Consider the following 22,821-nt stretch of genomic DNA (forward strand, 5'->3'; position numbering starts at 1 on the left):
TTTACCGCAAATGAGAACTTAATAAAGAAGTTATTTGACGAATCCAAGGGTGCAGACAATAAGCATAATATTTTATGAAAATGACCCTCATATTTAAAACCTGGCATTATATGTTATGCATTGTAGCACCAAGTCCACATCTACCTTTTGGGAAATTAAAACCCATAAATTCTGTTTAGTGTTTGATATGCACTGTACTAGCTGAAAGCAATCATCGCCCCTAAAACCTTGGTGGCTTTTCACCTTTCATAAATTCCTGGCTAGATCCTATACAAAAAATAATTTTCAGCTCCGTGGCTCATTGTTATTCAAACGTGATTGATTGTCGTCATTTGCTCCGCGAGGAAGTTAAGTGCTCCTGTCATTTCGAAAGAGTATAATTGGGACGTTTTACAGGTCAGTGGAAGTGACAGGCTTGGCTTTTGATTAGTGTTGGACTGATAACAAATATTACAGTTTCCCATGATTAATGCTTTCTATAGTGGCTAAATGTGCACTTCATGGATTGTGCCTAAACAGAGTGAATTTGCATCTTATTATTCCTCTCTCCGGCAGAAAACCTTTTGTGCCACTTGGACTGTAAGTGTGCAGGAATGCTGTCACCCCTGTTTCGTCTTGCACACACGTCCCTTCTTGGGGATTAACTAGGAGAGGTTGAATCCTCTCTAGGGCAAAATCATAACTGGGAAGTTTCAGCAAACTTTTAAACTCCATTTTAACTTTTCTTCCAGTTTAACCTCGTATTAAATCATCTTTAATATTAAATCATAGTTTTTTCCCCATGCCTTCACTCTGTTGATCACCTAATTCCCACAGCACTGTCTTACGCCTAAAGATATTTATCCATCCACTATAGTAGGACTGTATCATGCTTCCTATTACTTTCTCCTATTGGTATCTCATGATTTTTCACTTGTTTGTATCTAATGATTTGTGATTGTAGCTTATGAATTATCATCTATGACTCATCACGTGGTTGTTGTTTGTATGTACACTGAGAGTTTCTGCATCAGAGACAAATTCTTTGTGTGTCCAATTACACTTGGCCAATAAAGAATATTCCAATTCTAATTTAAACTCTTTAGGGGACTGTTTAAGGATATCTGCCTCTTGCCTTTCAGTTCCAACTCAGAAGCACTCAAGATATTTCACTTTTTCTCTCTGTGTACGCCACCAAACTCTTTCTAATTTTTTATTTTCTTCCCTGGAACTCAAGTTTACACCAGTCCTATCCAGCTTAGCATCCTAAAAATTATGATGATCAAGAACCAAAAGTTACATTTCCTGTTCCCTTTCCTCAGTTCCCCTCTTCACAAACATGTGGATAAAGTTCAAAAGAAGGAAAAGGATTTGGGGATTTCTATATACCCCATCAGTCACTTTCAGGAACAGTTCAGCGGTGTTTTAGCATTAAATTCAAAAGCCGGTTTTTCTCCTTGATCGAAAATAGGCTGAGAAGGACAGAAAGACCCTGCATAAGCAAGCTAAACCATTTCCTTCTAGTTTACCAAGTTAAAGAGGCCTCTCTACCTTTTTCAAGCTAATAGCAAATTTCTACTGGAGAGTTAATGGATCGAGTTCAATGTTTTAGAAAATAGAACCATAAACGGCATAATCAATAGGCTTTCTCTCTCTCTTTCTCTCTCCCTCCCTCTCTCTTTTTAAGAGAAAGTTTTAAGTGCACTTTGCAAAAACACAGCCTGCAAACTTCTCCTTGTTAGGGATCACTGGCACAATTGCATTCCTGCAAAGAAATTGCACAGGAATTTCCATAAGATCAGATCAAAAACTGCAGGACCCAAATGCAGGAGTTCTTAAAACGTTCCCTGAATTCTATGCCGAGGTTAAACTCCAAGAAAAGTTAAATGGACTTTTTTTCTTTTAAAGGGTAATTCCTAGGCATAAACAATATGTTAAGAGATACTATAGTATTAGCTATTATAAATATGCCTTTTCTTTTTCTTTTTTTTTTACATCTATGGAACTTCTCAGTCCTCCAGGTCACAATTGTCCCAAAGGTGCTTTTTTCAAGAGGCAACTGGACTTTCTGGTTTTTCTTTGAAGACGTTTCGCTTCTCATCCAAGGAGCTGAAGAGCTGAAGAAGCTTCTTGGATGAGAAGCGAGAGGTCTTCAAAGAAAAACCAGAAAGTCCAACTGCCTCTTGAAATAAAGCACCTTTGGGAGGCCATTTTTACCTATTGTGGAAGAGTTCCCCTCCCCCTTCCCAGAATGTAACTATGGCAAGAGATTTGGCAGTTCATAAAAAAAGCAATAACGAGTATAAAATTTATGAATCAGTTAACTTTTAATGTGCAATTTATTTTATCTATTTACAGTATGCCTCTTGTAATTTCAGTAATTTCTTGAGTCCAAAGGTGTTATTAGGTTCTGGGGAAATAGGATGTTGGCTATAATTCTTTCTCACACGGCTGCCACAAGGAGAATGTGTAAAACATCACACAATCATGTAAAGGTTTGGGGTTTTTATTCTTGCCATACACTAGTTTATAAATTTTTGTTGTTGTTCATTGAGAATAGCGGAGGTTTTGCAGCATTTCCTCCAAAAATAAACTTTTAAAAAGAGTGGAGTGAGGGAAGAATGATCACTCTTATCTTAACATACTTGGCAAAAGGGTTTTAACAGCACACATTGTTATTTATTAAATGTATATGCCACCCCTCCTACTCTGAAAAGCAACCCTGTTGGATTAAACCTAAAATTAAAAAATATACATTAGGGCAATGCTTTCATTTTCCCTGATATATTTTTAATCCCCTCCTGGGTGAATGGATCAACATATTGCGGTGCCTTTTCGTATCCAGGTCGTCCTCGACTTACGACCCACAACTGAGCCCAAAATTTCCATTGCTAAGCCAGACAGTTGTTAAGTGAGTTTTGCCCCATTTTACAACTTTTCTTGCCACAATGGTTAAGTGAATCACGACAGTTGTTAAATTAGTCACACGGCCATTAAGCGAATCTGGCTTCCCCATGGACTTTGCTTGTCAGAAGGTCGCAAAAGGGGATCACGTGACCCAGGGACGCTGCAACCGTCATAAATATGAGTCTTCAGCCAAGCGTCCAACTTACGATCACATGACCACGGGGATGCGGCAACGATCGTAAGTCACTTTGTTCAGCGCCATCGTAACTGAATGGTCCTTAAACGAAGAGTTGTAAGTGGAAGGACTGCCTGTAATATGGAAGCTAACTTTGGAAATGAAATGAGACAGCAGGTCTTCCATTGAGAGACTTAGGCCTAGAATAACTTTATTGTCAGCATACATTAAAATGAATTTTCATTGCATCCAGCTCTTAAAGGGTCACCACTTCCAACAGACACTAGATGAACATGACAAAATAAATAAATACAAAAGTATGCACGTACCCACATATGTTATTATATGACACAGAGAAACAACACAGTGCAGTTTGGATGTATACATGTGTACGTGGTGAGAAAAATGAATCTTGCGAGTTTTTTCCAGACAGTAAACAAAGGGAACAAAGCCGCTGGTAGTCCTGCTAGAATTACTTTGAAACCTCCTCCCAGAGGGGAGCAACAGAAAATAAATGCTAAATACATTTTGGGTGTGATAACACAAAGATTGTGTCTGTGACTTTGGCTAGATGGGCAGCTAGATTCTTTTTTTTCCCCCTTGGTGTCTTGAACGTTTTTTAACTCTTTGTCCTAGATGAAAAGTCAAAATGAGGATGAGGATGAGGATGAAGATGACTTTGTGGAGGTGCCTGAGAAAGAGGGCTTCGAACCGCACATCCCCCATCACCTTCGGGAAGAATATGGTGAGTTTGTCCAGACGGGAAGGCGTCAATCTTTTGCCTTTGTGGCCGGCTTCTCTCCGGAACATTTTCTTGCTGCCTGGGATCAAAGAAGTGGGTAATGCTTGATAGATAGATAGATAGATAGATAGATAGATAGATAGATAGATAGATAGATAGATAGATAGATAGATACAGATAGATAGGTAGGTAGGTAGGTAGGTAGATAGACAGACAGACAGACAGACAGACAGACAGGCAGGCAGGCAGGCAGGCAGACAGACAGACAGACAGACAGACAGACAGACAGACAGACAGATAGATAGATAGATAGATAGATAGATAGATACAGATAGATAGGTAGGTAGGTAGGTAGGTAGGTAGATAGACAGACAGACAGACAGACAGACAGACAGACAGACAGACAGACAGACAGACAGGTAGGTAGGTAGGTAGGTAGGTAGGTAGATAGATACAGATAGATAGGTAGGTATGGAGTAAGGTAGGTAGGTAGGTAGATAGATAGATAGATAGATAGATAGATAGATAGATAGATAGATAGATAGATAGATAGATAGATAGATAGATAGATACAGATAGATAGGTAGATAGATAGATAGATACAGATAGGTAGGTAGGTAGGTAGGTAGATAGATAGACATAGATAGATAGATAGGTAGGTAGGTGGGTAGGTAGATAGATAGATAGATACAGATAGATAGATAGATAGATAGATAGATAGATAGATAGATAGATAGATAGATAGATAGATAGATACAGATAGATAGATACAGATAGATACAGATAAATAAGTAGATAGATAGATAGATAGATAGATAGATAGATAGATAGATAGATAGATACAGATAGATAGATAGATAGATAGATAGATAGATAGATAGATAGATACAGATAGATAGGTAGATAGATAGATAGATACAGATAGATAGGTAGATAGATAGATAGATAGATACAGATAGATAGGTAGGTAGGTAGGTAGGTAGGTAGGTAGATAGATAGATAGATAGATAGATAGATAGATAGATAGATAGATAGATAGATAGATAGATAGATACAGATAGATAGATAGATAGATAGATAGATAGATACAGATAGATAGATAGATACAGATAGATAGGTAGATAGATAGATAGATACAGATAGATAGGTAGGTAGGTAGGTAGGTAGATAGATAGACAGATAGACAGACAGATAGACAGATAGATAGGCAGGTAGGCAGGTAGGCAGGTAGATAGATAGATAGATAGATAGATAGATAGATAGATAGATAGATAGATAGATAGATAGATAGATAGATAGATAGAAGATAGGTAGGTAGATAGATAGGCAGGCAGGCAGGCAGACAGAGTGTGTACGCACACACATACACACACAGAGGGACATGGTGGCTCAGGGGCTAAGATGTGTGCTTGTCGATCGAAAGGTCGGCAAGTCAGCGGTTCAAATCCCTAGTGCCGCATAACGGGATGAGCTCCCGTTCCTTGTCCCAGATTCTGCCAACCTAGCAGTTCGAAAACACGTAAAAAATGCAAGTAGAAAAAAATAGGGACCACCTTTGGTGGGAAGGTCACAATGTTCCATGCGCCTTTGGTGTTGAGTCATGCCGGCCACATGACCACGGAGACGTCTTCGGACAGCGCTGGCTCTTTGGCTTTGAAACGGAGATGAGCAGCGCCCCCTAGAGTCGGGAACGACTAGCACGTGACCCCGGGACACTGCAACCATCGTAAGTATGAGTCAGTTGTCAAGCCTCTGAATGTAAATCACGCAACCCCGGGGATGCTGCAATGGTCATAAATTAATAAAATGGTCATAAGTCACTTTTTTTAGTGCCGTTGTAACTTTGAACAGTCACTAAGTGAATCTGAAATGGTATAAGTGCTTCATCAGGGGGCTTGACTAGAAGACCTCTAGGGTTCCTTCCAGCTCATTCTTTCCCCTCCCCCTCCTCCCATTTCTCTCCAGGAACTAGATTTTCGTAGAAGTTTCTCTCTTTAGAAAAAAAGACACTGTCATCTTTAATGCATCTATCAGTGTGCACCATTTTCAGCTGGTTGTTGGTCAAAAGGCCACAAAAGTTGATCACGTGACCCCTGGACTGCAACCGTCACAAGTACATGCCAGTTGCCAAGCCTCTGAATTTTGATCATGTGACCACGGGGATGCCGCGGAGGTCATAAGTGTGAAAAACAGTCATAAAGGTCACCTTTTTCAGTGCTGCTCTTTGAACGGTCGCTAAATGAACCGCCTGTACTTGAAGCGACGCTGATCTTCATCAGCTGCCCGCAACTTTTGCTTTGAAAATGCAGGAAGGAGAATTGTGCCAGGTTTTAGAGATTTTTCCTAGCAACTTTTTTTATTTAGGCAAAACGTATCGTGTATCAGTGGATCTAGTATATTCAGGAGCAATCCGCGATCTTTATTTATTTCCAGCCCCGCTGATTAATTGAGGGGGGACATTTTTAAGCCTTTCTTAAAGCTTCCGTTGATTAACGACGCCCATTATTCAATTAAAACTTGCAGCCTTAATTTCACAATGACATTTGGAGCTTCCCAACCCGGCTAATTTTTTATTTTCCACACTCCTTCGGCCTTTTTCCTGCCCTTGAGAGTTCTGTTAGGATCTCATTGTATCTAGAACGCTCGACGAGGAAACTCCGCAAAAAATGATCAGCTCGTGAATCAATTTTAAAACGGATGAATCCCATGGATTCCTGAGTGCTGCTACTTCTGCCTTTCTCCTTTCCCCACCGGTAATAAAATGTCTGCATTCGTTGTCAATTAAACATATTTTCCCATGTGGCCCTCAGACCTTTTACAGGTAGTTCTTTTACAGGTCGTAAGATGGGGCAAACCTCACTCAAGAAATGTCTCACTTAACAATAAATTTTGGGCTCGGTGGTGGTCATAAGTCAAGCACAATCTGTATTTTCAACCGGTGTTGCAAACTGGTCCTATGTTGGTCAGAGAGAGGCAGCCTCTGGAACAATCTCTTTGGGTGCCTTATGACAACCGGAAACTCTTCCAGATAAAATGTTCTCATTCCCCCTTATAGGTGAGTCAATGAGGCCATGTTGAAGAAGAGCAGGTGAGGGAGCCGAGTTTCCAAACGTTTCATTACCAGGCCACGTAACATCTTCAGTGGAGTTTAAGGGATGTCAGTGTTGGGGTTCTTCTGTTTATTAGGGCTTCGTCTGGTCAGAAGGTCTTGGGATGGTGGGGCCACGTCAGGTGAAGATCCCATCAAGTCAGGGTCTCACCTAACGTGACCTCCCCATCACAAGACCCACAGCTGACCCATCTCAAGACTTTCACCTGACGTAACCCACACCTTAGCCATCTCAAGACCCACACCTGACCCATCACAAGTCCCATATTTGAAGACCCTCACTTGACACACCCACACCTGACCCCTCACAAGACCTACTGACCATACGAAGCCCTTATAAACAGAAGGACACTGACACCTCCTAATAGCAATAAGACTTATATACCACTTCATAGTGTTTTCCAGCCCTCTCTAAGCGGTTTACAGAGTCAGCCTCTTGCCCCCAACAATCTGGGTCCTCATTTGACCCACCTGGGAAGGATGGAAGGCTGAGTCCACCTTGAATCTGATGAGATTTGATCTGCCAAACTGCAGGCAGCCGGTGATCGGCAGAAGTAGCCTGCAGTCCCGCACTCTAACCACTGTGCCACTTCAGCTCCTAAACTGAAGATGTTACCTAGCCAGGTAACGAAACGTTTGGAAACCAACCCATAAACTCAGAGAATGAATCTTCGCCCTCATCCTCCACCCGAGCTACAGATATTCACCCCTATTGCAAAGAACAGGTTACCTGCCTGTGAAGTCTTCTTCTGCCGTGCCTGGTTTCAGGTGTCCTCGCTGCTCGTTGTGGGCCCCGAAGGGCTTCAGTGGGGGGGAGGGGTTCCCACCAAGCGATTCTGCCATCCCTAGAAAAGTCCCAAGTTGGATTCCGTGCAGCTCTTCACCTTATCCGAAGTCACAAATTACCCCTCAGAGACAAAAGCAGCGACCGGTTCCTTCTGCGTCCCATTGAAATTATTCACCCATTGATTTTCTTTCCCTATCTCGTGTTGAAGGGTTTGCTTTTTAATATACTGTGAACTGAGATGGACTCCATCCAGGTTGCCAGAGCACCAGATGGGATGCTGTGGGGTTCTTCTTTATTTATTCTGTATTTATTTTTTTAAGATCCGGATGCTGTACTTTTTCAGAAATTGGGACTTCTGATTTTGAGCCTTATCCTGAATGGAGTAAACTACAAGTAGTCCTTGACTTGTAACACTTCGTTTATTGACCGTTCAAGGTGACAACAGCACTAGAAAAAGGAACTTAAGACGGTTTTTCATACTTACGACCATTGTGGCATCCTCAGGGTCACATGATCAAAATTAAGAGGCTTGGCAACTGGCATGTACTTATGACGGTTGCTGTGTCCCAGGGTCACGTGATCCCCTTTGGCCAACTTCTGAGAAGCAAAGTCAACAGGGAAGCCAGATTGACTTAACAATCGTGGTGTTACTAACTTAACAACTGCAGTGATTCACTGAATGACCATGGCAAGAAAGGTCATAAACCAGTACAAAAGTCACTTAACAAATGTCTCACTTAGCAGCATTTAGGGCTTAATTGTGGTCGTATGTGAAGGACTGCCTGTAATGAGGGAAGCTTAACTATTATAGACCATGTCTGTTCATATGGGTTGCAATATATATAATTATTTTATTTATTTATTTATTTATTTATTTAATTTTGTCATGACAATATACACAAGTATAACACAAAAGATTATATAATATATAAACATATATATGAGGAGAAACAAGGAAGTATAAGAAAATATATATATATATATATATATATATATATATTGATTTTCTGTAAAATTGGAAGTGTCTTGGCGGCGTTTGTGAAGTCTCATTCGTCATCTTCAGGCTTCAGCTTCGTGCTTCTGGGAAGCCTGAAGATGACGAATGAGACTTCGTCGAAACGTCGCCAAGACACTTCCAATTTTACGCGGGAGAAAACCCGAATAACCAAAGACCTACATACAAACACCCGCGAAAACCTCAGAAAACAAATATATATATATATTTGTAAATATATATATATATGGAAAGAAACAATAGGACAGGAACGGAAAGTGTTTTTTTTCTCCGTTTTGTGAGAATTCCAATTACGTTCAACTAGTAAGTAATTGGAGGGAAGACAGAATGGGGCACGGACTCAGTCTGGGCTCTTCCCATGCATCAGTGCCATGCATTTATTTCTTACTCATTATGGGGAAGAAGCTTTCGGTGAAAGGTATCCTACTTTGAGAGGAGATTTTAAAATTTAACCTCGTTAGTAAAAATATTTTGTTGTTGTTTTTTTATTTGCATTTATATCCCGCCCTTCTCCGAAGACTCAGGGTGGCTTACACTATGTCAAGCAATCGTCTTTATCCATTTGTATATTATATACAAAGTCAACTTATTGCCCCCAACAATCTGGGTCCTCATTTTACTTACTTTATAAAGGATGGAAGGCTGAGTCAACCTTGGGCCTGGTGGGGCTTGAACCTGCAGTAATTGCAAGCAGCTGTGTTGTTAACAGACTGTCTTAGCAGTCTGAGCCACCAGAGGTCATATTGTACTATATTAATTTATTTGATTCTTTTTGTGAGTTTTATTGTTTTAAACATGGTTGGATATTCTATAAACCACATTGAGTCACCATGGGCAAATAGGTGGCAATATAAATTCAATAAACAAACAAACATCCTCTTTTTTTAAAAAAAAACCTGGGATTGCCCAGCTGCCCTGTGCAATTCAAATATGATGTATTTTCAATTAAGGAACGCTAGCCAGTTCTCAACTCCCCCACCTGCTTCAAAATACCTTACTGTCCACCTGCAGAGCTGTGATATCCAAATATGAATAAACTTGATACAATAGAATTCTTTATTGGCCAAGTGTGATTGGAAACACAAGGAATTTGTCTTGGTGCATATGCTCTTGGAGTACATAAAAGATTCATATGAAGAATGGTTGCAGGATTTGGGTTTGTCAGTCTAGAGAAAAGAAGGACCGGGGTGACAAGATAACAGTATTCCAGAATTTGAGGGGCTGCCCCAAAGAGGAGGGGGTCGACCTGTTCTCCAAAGCAGCTGAAGGCAGGACAAGAAGCAATGGACGGAAACTAATCAAGGAGAGAAACAACCTGGAATTGAGGAGAAACTTCCTAACAGTGAGAACAATTAACCAGTGGAACAGCTTGACACCAGAAATCATGAGCGCTCTATCACTGGAGGTTTTTAACAAGAGACTGGACAGCAACTTGTCTCAAATTGTATAAGTTTCCTCCTTGAGCAGGGGGTTGGACTAGAAGACCCCCAAGGTCCCTTCCAGCTCTATTCCAATTGATTGATTGATTGATTGATTGATTGATTGATTTGGATGCCCAGTGATCTATTTACAAAGCATTTTCAGGCAATAACCCTATGTAAAATTGTCAGTGTTGCTTTGAATTTGCATATTGGTTAACAGTAAATTATAAACTGCTTATCTTGGAATTAAAATTAATTTGCTTTTTAATTAAAGCATTCTGCTCCGAAACTCGAATGAGCAATTCCTAAGCTTTTTGCATCCTGATTAAGACCTCAAAAGTTCAACTGCTACTTGTATGGCTTTTCATAGCAAGCACAGAGATAGAGAAGAAGCACTGAATTTTCCAATTTCCATTTTATCCTTAAAATTTAGAACCATCCATTTCATGGCTTACCAATTTTTCTTTTCTTAGTACACTAAGTTTCTCTTCTACAACCGAACAATTTACCATCCAGAAACAGTTAGCGGAGTAGTTCTTAATTAATCTCACAGCTGCAAAAGTACCACATTCTGACTGCCATTAGGGCAAGAAATGAGTTTTGGGATAGATGTGAGAGCCAATTTGATTTTCTGTGGGCAAGATGGAATGCAAATTTGCAAAAGAATTTCAGTGATTAGGCAGCTGAAGTGTGAAGACATAACCCATTAAGGGGTGTCATGCCAAATTAACATTACCAGGGTTTTTAATGACCCCTCATTTGTATAATCCTTATTTACACTAGCACCTGATCACCAGGGATCATGGTCGGTTTTTTGCACTCAAAATTCCCAGCAAAAGAGCCCAATTTTGTTGAGAATGGGCCCCTCAATTGCGATGGAAGTTATTTTAAATTTGGCAGATAAAGTCCTTGAAAGAAAATTTTAGAACTTCATTAATATATATATGCTCAAAGATGGAAAGAGACACCCATTCCCTCAATGGAGGAGTTGGTCTTGCTCTGGTATTGGCAGAGTTGGCAAAGCCAACTCAGATGAAGAATTTATCTAGTTTTGCTTCCGTTTAGAAACCATTTCTGGATTCTCTGCTCAAAACTGCAAAAAAATTAAACTTTAATTGTAGGTTTCGATGACTAGAAGGACTTTTGCGGTTGTAGAAATGGGTTGAAATGTTCAGAAATGTAAAGGAAAAAAGTTGAGGCTGTAAATTTGTTTCTATTCTACTGCAGTGGGGAAAAAAACTTTTTTTTGTCCTTTTTCTCTTCTTTCTGGACTTTTTTTCTCTTTCACTTTCTCAGTTTTTGCTTCTCTTTATATTCTACCTTATAATAAACTTTAATGAAATACCAAAAAACTAAGAGAAGTTGTTTGTAGAAGTGTATATTTGAACCAAAATGAGGCTGGTAGTTCCAGTAAGAAGCACAGAATGAAATGATGGTGGTAGCTGAAGGCAACAGGGCTAGACTTAAAATTTAATGAAAGATATTAGAAGAATATATTCTAAAAGTATTTTTAAAAAAATCAGGAAATATATTAAAAAAAATCAGGTGCCCAATTCTGGATCCAAAGCACATTTGCACATCTCTACATCAAATTCAGATCAAATTCAGCTTGTAACCCAGAATGGTTGTTTGCTTTCATACAACATTTTGTTCCTGTTGTGTGGAGCAGAAGACAAAAGGCCTCCCATTTCTCCTGTCTAAATTCTTTGGAATTTAGCTGATATTAATCAAGATTTTTTTGTGGATTGGATGAATTGGAGCTGTATACAGAAAGGCAGGTGGAAGCAAATCCGTTCTCCAAAAAGTTTTATTTTTTTATAATTTATGTTCTTACTTGGTGTGCATTTTTCTCCATTCCACTAAATCCTGATGAAGTTGGCTCTTCTATTTTCTCTGAATTTTCTTTTTAAACCGAGGAGTTTTTATCTTCCCCCTAATCCCACCATTTCTATCAGGACATAATCTCTTTCTCAAATTTACATTTTAATTACAAGGCCAGCTGAACGAGCTAAAATCAATAAAGCCAGCCTTCTCCCCTGGCCAACTTTCTGCGGGGGAAACGCAACCTCTCTCTTTCCTTCTATTGATTGATCTCTCTTTAGCACTGTCTGCTTTATTGCTGCAGGCAAATAGGTGCTATTTGGTCAATTTAAAGGAGGAGGAAAAAGGAAATTTGGACTTTCATTTATTTATTTATTTTCTGCCAGCGAACATATTAGATGACGTATTAACCAAAAAATATTGCTGGTGGTATGAGGGACAGGTGAAAATACGTAAAGGATACCTTTAAAGTCTGGATAAATTGTAATTTTGGAAGCATTTTACTTAAATGTGAAATGGAAACGCACATAACCTAATCTGGGTTTATGGATAAATTATATTCGAACCAGGGGTGGTATTCATTTCCCTACCAGTTCGCAAATAAGAATCTGCGTGTGCGCCTGGTCTCAAAAACGTGGCTAAATAGCCTGACTTGGAGCCAGGGGGGCCCACCCACAATTTCCGCTACCAGTTCGGGCGAAATGGTCGGAACCGTCTGAATACCGCCTCTGATTCAAACATTGTTAAAATGAGTAGCTCTCTTGTTGACTGCATAACTATAAGTCATTTTTTTTTCTTTTTATTTCTTAAAATCCCCCTGCCTGATTTACCATTTTTATATATTTGGAGCTCTGCTTCAGCAACTTCAGCTCTCAAGAAGACGCTTCTCGTCTCTAGGAACCACGTTCAAAATGGTAGCCATGAACTTCTGAGTTTCTTCTGCAGAGTTGCCTCTGTGTCTCCTTTAAAGGAAGGGCCGCGGACTTCTGGAAACCCTTAAGTACTGGATCGGCTGTGGAATTCTAATACAGGGAGTCCTCGACTTACAATGGTTCATTTAATGACCATTCAAAGTTACAACAGTCACGGTGATAAAAATATGACTTATTTCCATTTTTCGCACTTAGGAGCGTTGCAGCCTTCCCATGTTCACGCATTCAAAAGTCAGATGCTTGGCAGCTGACTGATATATTTTTTTCAAGCTATATATTTTATATTATTTATACATATCAGTGCGTGACTAGTGTGGTAGCTGGGTATCCTACATTTTGATACAAATAGAAATAATATTATTACTCATAGTTATTTCCTTTCGTTTTCATTGTTTCATAGTGTTTGAACATACCTAATGCTACCACCCTTCAATTTCCAGACCTCCCTCTTATTATTACGTATATCTTGTTATATTAATATATATGTACTATTATTCCCCTCTTATTTCTATCTCTATTTTAAAAAAAAATTTCCATGTCACCGTAATATCCAAAGACGTTTCTTTTCTATCTTCCCTCTTTCACCTGCTTTGTTCTTCATATTTCCCTTATTTAGCTCTTCACATTTATTTATATTAAAATTTCATCCTTCGTTCTTTCATTGTTCAGTGTTTTCAATGTACACTTCTAGTACCCACCACAATCCTTTAAACATGTAGAGGACATCCGGTGGTGGGATTCAGCCAGTTCGCGCCACTTCGGGAGAATCAGGCTGTTAACTTTCTGAGCAGTTTGGTGAAATTGGTTGTTGGAAGAAATCATTAGGGCAAAGAACCGGTTGTTAAATTATTTGAATCCCACCACTGAGTACATCTATTCATGTTCTTTCCAATCATCCAATCCGTGTGATTTTATTATTAATACACATGCTTACATTAAAATATATTCTTTCATTATCTAATCACCCATTGTTTAATTTTATCATTTCACTGCTAATCGTAATATTTTTATGCATGTTTAATATCATCATTCAATCTCTTAATTTTCCAATTAATGCTTAATTCTTATTCATAATTCCCATATTTCACTCTTTATATCTATGTATATTAAAATATTAACCTAATGTCTTTCATATTACATACAAAATAATTATGCAGTCTGTATAGTTCTAATATTAATTCACATGTTTTTGTTAAAATATGTTCATGGAGGATCTTTCTGACTCATATTTATGACGGTCGCAGTGTCCTGGGGTCATGTGATCCCCTTTTGTGACCTTCTGACCAGCAAAGTCAATTGGGAAAATAAATTCACTTAACAACCGTGTTTTTAACGTCATTAACTGCAGCGATTTTTAACAACTGGCAAGAAAGGTCGTAAAACGGGATGAAAATTCACTTAACAAATGTCTCGCTTAGCAACATACATTTTGGGCTCAATTGTGGCCGTAAGTCAAGGACTTCCTGGACCAGATAGAGGTAGTCCTTGACTGATGAACTGACTGCTCGTAGTTACAGCAGCACTGAAAAAAAGTTACGACTGTTTCAGTGTCCCCATGGTTAGGTGATCAGATTTCAGATGCTTGGCTCATACTTATGACGGTTGCAGGGTCACAGGATCCCCCTTTTGAGACCTTCTGACCAGCCAAGTCAATGGGAGAAAGCAGATTCATTTAACACCCTTGTTACGAACTTAATAAACTCAGCGATTCACTTAACAATTGTGGCAAGAAAGATTGTAAATTAGGGCAAAACCCGCTTAACAACTGTCTTCCTTACAATAGAAATTTTGGGCGCAGTTGTGGTCATAAGTCGAGGACTGCCTGTATTAGAATAGAACGAATGAGCTGGAAGGGACCTTGGAGGTCCTCTAGTCCAGCCCCCCTGCCGAAGCAGGAGAACCTAAACTATTGACAAATCACCCAGAAGGGGGATATTCCAGTTAAAGTGGAAAATGGGGAAAAAATGGGAAAAAAATCTAGAAAAATTAGGTTGGTGATGTTTAATCGATGTTAATCGATGTTTTCAAATATTTTTCCCCTTTTTTATACACATGTACATAAAAATGGGATGGAGGAGTATATAATATTTTCCTTAGTTACAAAACAGGAATCAGACATCGTTTTACATTGGCTGAATACCCATCCCTCAACTGTCTAGGCAAAAATGTGCCTTTTTTTACTCGGTTTGGTTCTTTTGCCAGCAGTAATGTCTCGGTTTGGGTTCGTGGACCCTCCTGTGGCCTTAGAAAATTATTCTGTGTACAACATTAGCTGTGCAAACCCACTTCAGATGCCTAGGAGGGTTTTACGCCCTGCTCAGCAATACTTCTTCTCACCATCCTCTCTTCCTTTATTCTTTGAGGCCTGGAACCTGAGTTGCCCACCAGGAAAAATGTGGTAGGGACTGGAAAGAACAAAGCTGCCCCCAAGCCTCGGTTCTCATCCACATCCGTAAGAAAGGAGGAGGAGCTGGACCCCACCTGCGCTGCGGCGACCTGGAAAATGATCCGAGATAAACTGCCTAGACTGCCAACTGCAGAGGACAGGTAAATATTAAATATTGGAGAGATTTCTTAGCAACCTCATTCTCGGGTCCAAGTCAATGGCATGAAATCACATTAGGTCTTAATAATTGTTTAAGATTGGTCGCTGTTGTAGAGGCAATAGTTTAAAATCATTACCCAGCTAGGTAACATCATCAGTGCTAGAAGGGAGTAATGGTTGCAGGGAGGAGGAGGACGACAACTGTGGGCTCCTTGGTGCTCTTGGGGTTTTCTTTTTCCTTGCAGGCATTTCATTACCTAACTATGTAACTTGAATGGCTTGAATGAAATTTTAAACTTAAATTTTTAGCAATTTTAATGGGGTTATTGGTTTTATGGTAAATTTCTTAAATTTTTCAGGCTCATTTAATAAGTTTTTAACTGATTTTAATTTTGTATATTGTATATTGTTCTTTGTTGGTTTTATTCTGCCTGTACACCGCCCTGAGTCCTTCGGGAGAAGGGCGGTATAAAAATCAAATAAATAAAAATAAATAAAAATAAATCAGTACTAGAAGGGAACAGGGTTTACTCTCGGTTTATATGCCAATGGCTTGTCCTGTCAGTCTTGGGGGGGTTTCTTGATGAGGTTTGTTTACTGGAACTACCAAGTCAGGAAGCCACCAACTCAAATAGTAAACAACAGCTTAATAGAAGGAGAGTGTGAAGGGTTGCTATAATTATGATTATTAAAGACAAAAAGGCTGTAAAATTTAGTCCCCCTTCTTTCTTTTTTTAAAATAATTTTTATTAAACAGTTTTTTTTAAAAAACAAAAACAAATATTAACACTCTCTTCTTTTCAACAGTAATCAGTAATCAATACTTACACATTTTCTCTCTCTTATCCCAGTATATCTTTTATACATAATTTCTAATGTATCATATATATATATATATATATATATATATTTGTTTTCTGACCAAAGACCTACATATTTTCTAACATGTTTTCTAACCAAAGGCCTACATATATATATATATATATATATATATATATATATATATATATATATATATATATATATATATATATATATATATATATATATATATATATATATATATATATATATATATATGAAGTCTCATTCGTCATCTTCAGGCTTCAGCTTCGTGCTTCTGGGAGCAATGTGTGATTGCAGCTGTTTCTTCCTTTTTAACTGTTAGTAGTCTAGTAGTAGTTTAGTAGTTTAACACTAGTAGTTTAGTAGTTTAACACTAGCAGTTAAAAAGGAAGAAACAGCTACAATCACACATTACTCCCAGAAGCACGAAGCTGAAGCCTGAAGATGACGAATGAGACTTCGTCGAAACGTCGCCAAGACACTTCCAATTTTACGCGGGAGAAAACCCGAATAACCAAAGACCTATAGTGATATATATATCACTATAATATATTATATTATTCTGATTATTTTATTTACATTTATACTTAGACATAAACGTGTACCCAATTTCCTTTCCACAGTTTTTGTTTCTTCCTATTTGTTCTTATATTTCTACTCCTAATTTAACCGTTATTTAGTCCCCCTTCTTAGACCTTGTTTGGACTGCCTCTCCTCCCAAGCATCCAAAACACAAGAATTTTGTTGCGAACGGACAATGAATCCGGTGATTCCCTCTTAACAACAAGCTGTATCATGCGCATCTGAGCGCAAGCTGAAATGTGGTAGTCTTTGTCTTACCATTTTTTTTTTCATGGACGTTGTAGGGATTGCAAACCAACAACATCCAAGGAGGCCAACGGTCAACGCGAAGAAGAGAAAGCCAAAGCTCCCCTGGTACCTTTTGGGCTCGATCTCTTCTACTGGGGCCAGGAGCAGCCAACGTCTGGAAAAATTCTCCGGTAAATGGGTCCCAAATATTTTAACACGTTTGCCTGCCTCGAGGGGAACAAGTTCCCAAAATGTTTATGATGATAGATGCAGGTACATTTTACATGGTCAGGTTCCTGGGAGAGAATGAGCATTCAGACAATTTGTTCCTCAAACTGATTCAGCTTAAACAGAGTTTAATTTACTGTTTAGTTTATTTAGCGTCCAGTTCTGTTTATTCATTTTGAGAACTGCTTTAGACCAAGAAGGCAGTGCAAGAATATTATTATAATGGATAGAAATAGGAAAATGGGTGAAGATCAACAATATTGGTTAAATCTCCAGGAAAACCTGTTCTTAATCCGCTAGGGGGCGTAAGATGTCAACAATAAGATTACATAAGTCTACCTCGGACATCAGAAAGTAAAGTCAAGCGGTTCTTTTTCTCCCTTTAAAAAAAATATATCAATTTTCATTACCATTTTTTTTGCGGTGGTTTTTTTGCCATAATTTCTAGCTTTTGCTTTGAACCAAGCCCCAAACTTGCTTTCAAAATTCGAAGACCATTCTCACAATCACAGAATATCAGATTCGGAAGGGACCTTGGAGGTCTTCTAGTCCAACCCCCTTCCAATCAAGGAGAGGAGGACGTTACATTCTATCTGGCTCGCCGTGGGAGGACCCTCTCTTGAAACAAGGGGCTCTAGATGGCTTGATTGGCTCTTCCTTAGTCCCTGACAACATTTGGGACCTTCAACAAAATCACATGCCTCAATTTTTCCCCCCTGAAATTTTATGCGGAGCTTAATTCCGTAGACTCCGGATAGCAAATCTAATAACCAAGGAAAGGAAAATGACTCACTTCAAATAGCACTTGATTGAAGTTGGCTTGTACAGGAAGGCCTCAATTTACAAGTTTGTTTAATGACTGTTCAAAATTGCAACATCACTGAAAAAGTGACTTACGACCGGTTTTCACACTTACGACTGTTGCAGCATTCCCAGGGTCACGTGATCAAATTCAGACACTTGGCAACTGACTATATTTATGACAGTTGCAGTGACCCCCGGGGGTCCCGCAAGCCCCTTTTGTGACCTTCTGACAAGCAATGGCGAAGGCAGTTTCACTTAATGACCGTATAACTTAACAGCTGAGGTGATTCACTTAACAGTGGCAAGAGAGGTCATAAATTTGCTTAAGAACCTTCTTGCTTAGCAACAGAAATGTTCGCCTCAATTGTGGTCATAGGTTGACTAGCTATAGTTAAAATAGTTGTATTTTGGGGGCACTAAATCCAAGCATTTATTGGATATATAAAAGGGCCGAACATCGGGGGCACGTAGAGGAATTTGTATCGGTGTTTATCGTTGCCTTTTCTACTCTGTAGGTTTTCCTCTCAGCATCGCTTCTGGGCACCCAGTGAGGTGGAAGAAGAAGTAGAAAACAAAGAGATTTCAGAGATGCTCCAAAGCCGCTACATCACCTACGCTGGCACCTTTGAACCCGTGAAGCACAAATGCCGAGCCCCCATGCCCAGCGGAGGCCTCTGCGAAAGGCAGGATAGGTTTAAGGTGGGTGCGAAGGAGCGCGAGAGATCGGTTGTGTCGGATTCTCCTACGCAAGGTCTCGCCCAACCTTCATGGAAGAGTTTTAAGAGCAGGAGGGACTAGCCCAGTATATCGCTTTTTATAAGCCAAGAAAGCTTGTGAACGTGAAGGTTTGAAAAAAAAAATATCTAGCCTACTTCAGAGGCTGTTAAGTGAATGAAAAATTACAAAGCGAGACGTCGGGGAAAGATATCAGCCACACTTTTTCACCCTTGTCTTTAGTTCCTCAGAGAGGCCCTTCTTTGAAATATTTAAGAAGCAACCGAGAACTAAGGAGAAACCTTCTAACAGTGAAAGCAATCAACCGGTGGAACGTCTTGCCACCAGAGGTTGTGGGTGGATCCATCACTGGAGGTTTTTAAGAAGAGTTTGGACAGCCACTTGTCTGAAATGGGGTCTACTGCCGGAGCAGAGGGGTTGGACTAGAAGACCTCCAAGGTCCCTTCCAACTCTGTTATTCTATAATTCGATTGCAATGTTTTGTACGTGATGGAAGTGTGATCAGAGGAAGGGAGACCAGATACCAACAGGGAGAGCCTCCTAAACGGCTGATGAAGACAATCCTGGTTTCTGAAGCTGCAGGCTCTTCAAACAGACATTAGGAGTTGGAAAGAAGGGTGAAGAAATTTAATTTTGTAGTCGTTTAGCTGCTAAATTGTGTCTGGCTCTACAGAACCCCATGGACCACAGCAAGCCAGGCCCCTTTTATCCTCCAGTACCTTCTGGAGCTCAAACTCATGTGAATAGAATAGAATAGAATAGAATAGAATAGAATAGAATAGAATAGAATAGAATAGAATAGAATAGAATAGAATAGAATAGAATTTTATTGGCCAAGTGTGCTTGGACACACAAGGAATTTGTCTTGGTGCATATGCTCTCAGTGTATATAAAAAGAAAATATACCTTCCACAAGGTATACAACACTTACAACACTTAATGATAGTCATAGGGTACAAATTTAACACTTAATGATACAACACTTAATGATAGTCATAGGGTACAAATAAGCAATCAGCAAGCAATCAATATCAATATAAATCGTAAGGATACAAGCAACAAAGTTACAGTCATACAGTCATAAGTGGAAGGAGACGGGTGATGGGAACGATGAGAAGATTAATAGTAGTGTAGATTCAGTAAATAGTCTGACAGTGTTGAGGGAATTATTTGTTTAGCAGAGTGATGGCCTTCGGGAAAAAACTGTCCTTGTGTCTAGTTGTTCTGGTGTGCAGTGCTCTATAGCGTCGTTTTGAGGGTAGGAGTTGAAACAGTTTATGTCCAGGATGCGAGGGGTCTGTAAATATTTTCACGGCCCTCTTCTTGATTCGTGCAGTATACAGGTCCTCAATGGAAGGCAGGTTGGTAGCAATTGTTTTTTCTGCAGTTCAATGCAGTTTCTGCATTGTGGTGACGACACCATCTAACCATTTCTTCCTCTTCCTTCCCCTCCTCCTTTGGCCTTTCCTCTTTCCAGCATCAGGGTCTTCTCCAAGGAGTCCTCTCTTCTCACCTGGTGGCCAAAATATTTGAGCTTCAGCTTCAGCCCCTGTCCTTCCAAAGGACAGTCAGGGTTGAGTTCCTTCAGGGTTGACTGATCAGGTCTCCTTGCAGTCCAAGGGACTCTCAAGAGTCCTCTCCCTAATTTTAATACCCTGGACTTATTTTGTAGTGGGCCTCTTTTTTCCCCCCTCAGAGTTTACTCAAAGGAAACTTTTCAGAAACCAGAAATAGAGATATTTATTGAGCTTCCAATGAACAGACTGTTGTGAAGATTGCCTCTGTATTGGGCATATTGTCACTGGGTATTAAGACATCCCAGGAAAATCTACATACCTGTTCCAAATAAACATCTTATGGAATTATTTATATTTCTGATTTAGGTTTAAGCAGGATAGGATAGCAATATAGAATAGAGTAGAATAGGAATATTGAATGGAATAGGATAGGATAGAATAGAATTAGAAATAATGTATGGAATGGTTGGAAGGGACCTCGGAGGTCTTCTAGTCCAGGGGTCTCCAACCTTGGCAAGTTTAAGACTTGTGGACTTCAATTCCCAGAGTTCCTCAGCCAGCAAAGCTGGCTTCAAAGTGGACGGAGTTGAAGTCCACAAGTCTTAAAGTTGCCAAGGTTGGAGACCCCTGTTCTAGTCCAACCCCCTTCTCAGGCAGGAGACCCTACACCACTTCAGACAAATGGTTATCCAACATCTTCTTAAAAACTTCCAGTGTTGGAGCATTTACAACTTCTGGAGGCAAGTGGTTCCACCAGTTAATTGTTCTGTCAGGAAATTTTCTAAATTAATGTAGATTAATAAATTAATAGCATAAAGGAAGCATACTCTGGAACATTAAAAAACCCTGTCACTCTTTCACCCCGAAGTGCCCTTTCCATGGAAAAATCGTTCCTCGGGATGAATTGGGAAACCCTGTGAACCAGGAGGACCGAGAGAGAGAAGCGAAGATGCAGTTTGAGAAGAAAGAAAAACAGCCAGGTTGGTAGAGGGGCTTAAACCTTTCCCTGGTTTTCTGATTCATTTCATAGAACTGTTGAATGTCGCAAAGTCTTTGACGGGAGAAATCAGTGAATCTAGTAAATCAATTCACAGGTAGTCTTTGACTTATGACCACAACTGAGCCCAACGTTTCCATTTCTACACAAGACAGTTGTTACACGAGCTTTGCTCCATTTTATGACCTTCCTTGCCACCATTGTTAAGGTTAAGATTCCCTGCAGCAAAGCTGGCTGGGGAATTGTGGGAGTTGGAGTCCTCCAGGCTTAACGTGGCCAAGGTTGGAGACCCCTTCTTTGCAGAATAACCAAAGACACAGCCGTGTCTCCCCGTTAAATTTCACTTTTATGTCCAGGCATCCCTGCTGTTGGCGCGCCATAACGACATTTCTCGACATGGTTGAACTCTATTCCTTTCTGGCCATGGAGGCTGTGGAGCAGAGTCCCCGGGGGTCTTTGGAACAGACAAATCCTGAGAGATGATGAGGCTGACCCACCAATCTGCGCCGTTCATCCTTTCGCCCTAGTTCCCGCGGGAGAGCAAATGAAGGGCCTCTCTTGTTTGTGTGTGTATGTGTGTGTCAGCCCCGGAGAAGATCTGGGTTTTCCCCAACCGTTAGTGACTTGTTAACAAACAGGTATCAGGACGGGGCCGCCAAGGCAGCCGCTGGCCAGCCAGATGTGAAATACTATCTCTTTACTAACTACCAAGTATTGATTTCGCCCAACCCGCGCGAGCAAGAAAGCAAGCACTATAATTTTCTTTTCCTGGCTGCTAAAGCCGGTCACAATGCCTGGAGAGCTTCAAGGGCCCCCTCCAGAAAGGCCCTTCTTCCTGGCACTCGATCGATTTTCCTCCGTGGGGCTTTTAAATTGCGCCTTCGTTTTCCTCCGATGTTCATTTCATCTTCAGTGAACACACCGGCGGTTTTCCCCCCATGGTGTGTTTAAACAATTGCGCCATTCAGCCGGTTCCCGCAACGCCAGCCCTCTTATTTACTGGGAGATAAACAGTTTAGACAGTTTTTTGTTAATCTGGGATTAATTGTGCCTGTGTCTGGGTTTCTTTGCTGCAATACAAAAAAACAACAACAACAACTTTGTGATCCATCATGGGTGTGTGTGTGTGTGAAAGAGAGAGAGAGGGGTAGGGGGAGAGACATTATGTGATTTTTTTTCCTCCTTTCAGACTTTTTCTTTGAATTCCTTTAGAGCTCACAAAGCTAATAGCCAGGTCCTCATTCATGAACTCCCACCTATTTCTTTTTTTAAAATCTGGAATATCTGGACCCCCCCACCCGCCCAGTCTTTAAAAGACTGAAGCATTTTTTTTCTACTTTATAATTCGTAACTATAGTATTATTTGTAATACTGAAATACTTTTTTGGGTTTATATCAGAACATTTAGATGTCTTTTGTTGCTTAGATTACAAAATCACATAGTCCATCTT

At 39.9% G+C, this 22,821-nt stretch overlaps 1 protein-coding gene across 2 annotated transcripts in view; it reads left to right on the forward strand.

Moving 5' to 3' along the window:
- Positions 1 to 22,821, forward strand: part of UVSSA (UV stimulated scaffold protein A) — a 53,791-nt gene that overhangs the window by 19,565 nt on the left and 11,405 nt on the right. For both annotated transcript variants that reach the window (XM_058184974.1, XM_058184975.1), the window contains 5 exons: positions 3,698 to 3,806; positions 15,252 to 15,435; positions 17,146 to 17,280; positions 18,637 to 18,820; positions 21,242 to 21,353. In XM_058184974.1, the coding sequence (XP_058040957.1) occupies positions 3,698 to 3,806; positions 15,252 to 15,435; positions 17,146 to 17,280; positions 18,637 to 18,820; positions 21,242 to 21,353 (724 nt within the window). The remainder of the gene's footprint in view (positions 1 to 3,697; positions 3,807 to 15,251; positions 15,436 to 17,145; positions 17,281 to 18,636; positions 18,821 to 21,241; positions 21,354 to 22,821) is intronic.

Source organism: Ahaetulla prasina, chromosome 5 (genome assembly GCF_028640845.1).
Source record: "Ahaetulla prasina isolate Xishuangbanna chromosome 5, ASM2864084v1, whole genome shotgun sequence".
NCBI lineage: Eukaryota > Metazoa > Chordata > Lepidosauria > Squamata > Colubridae > Ahaetulla > Ahaetulla prasina.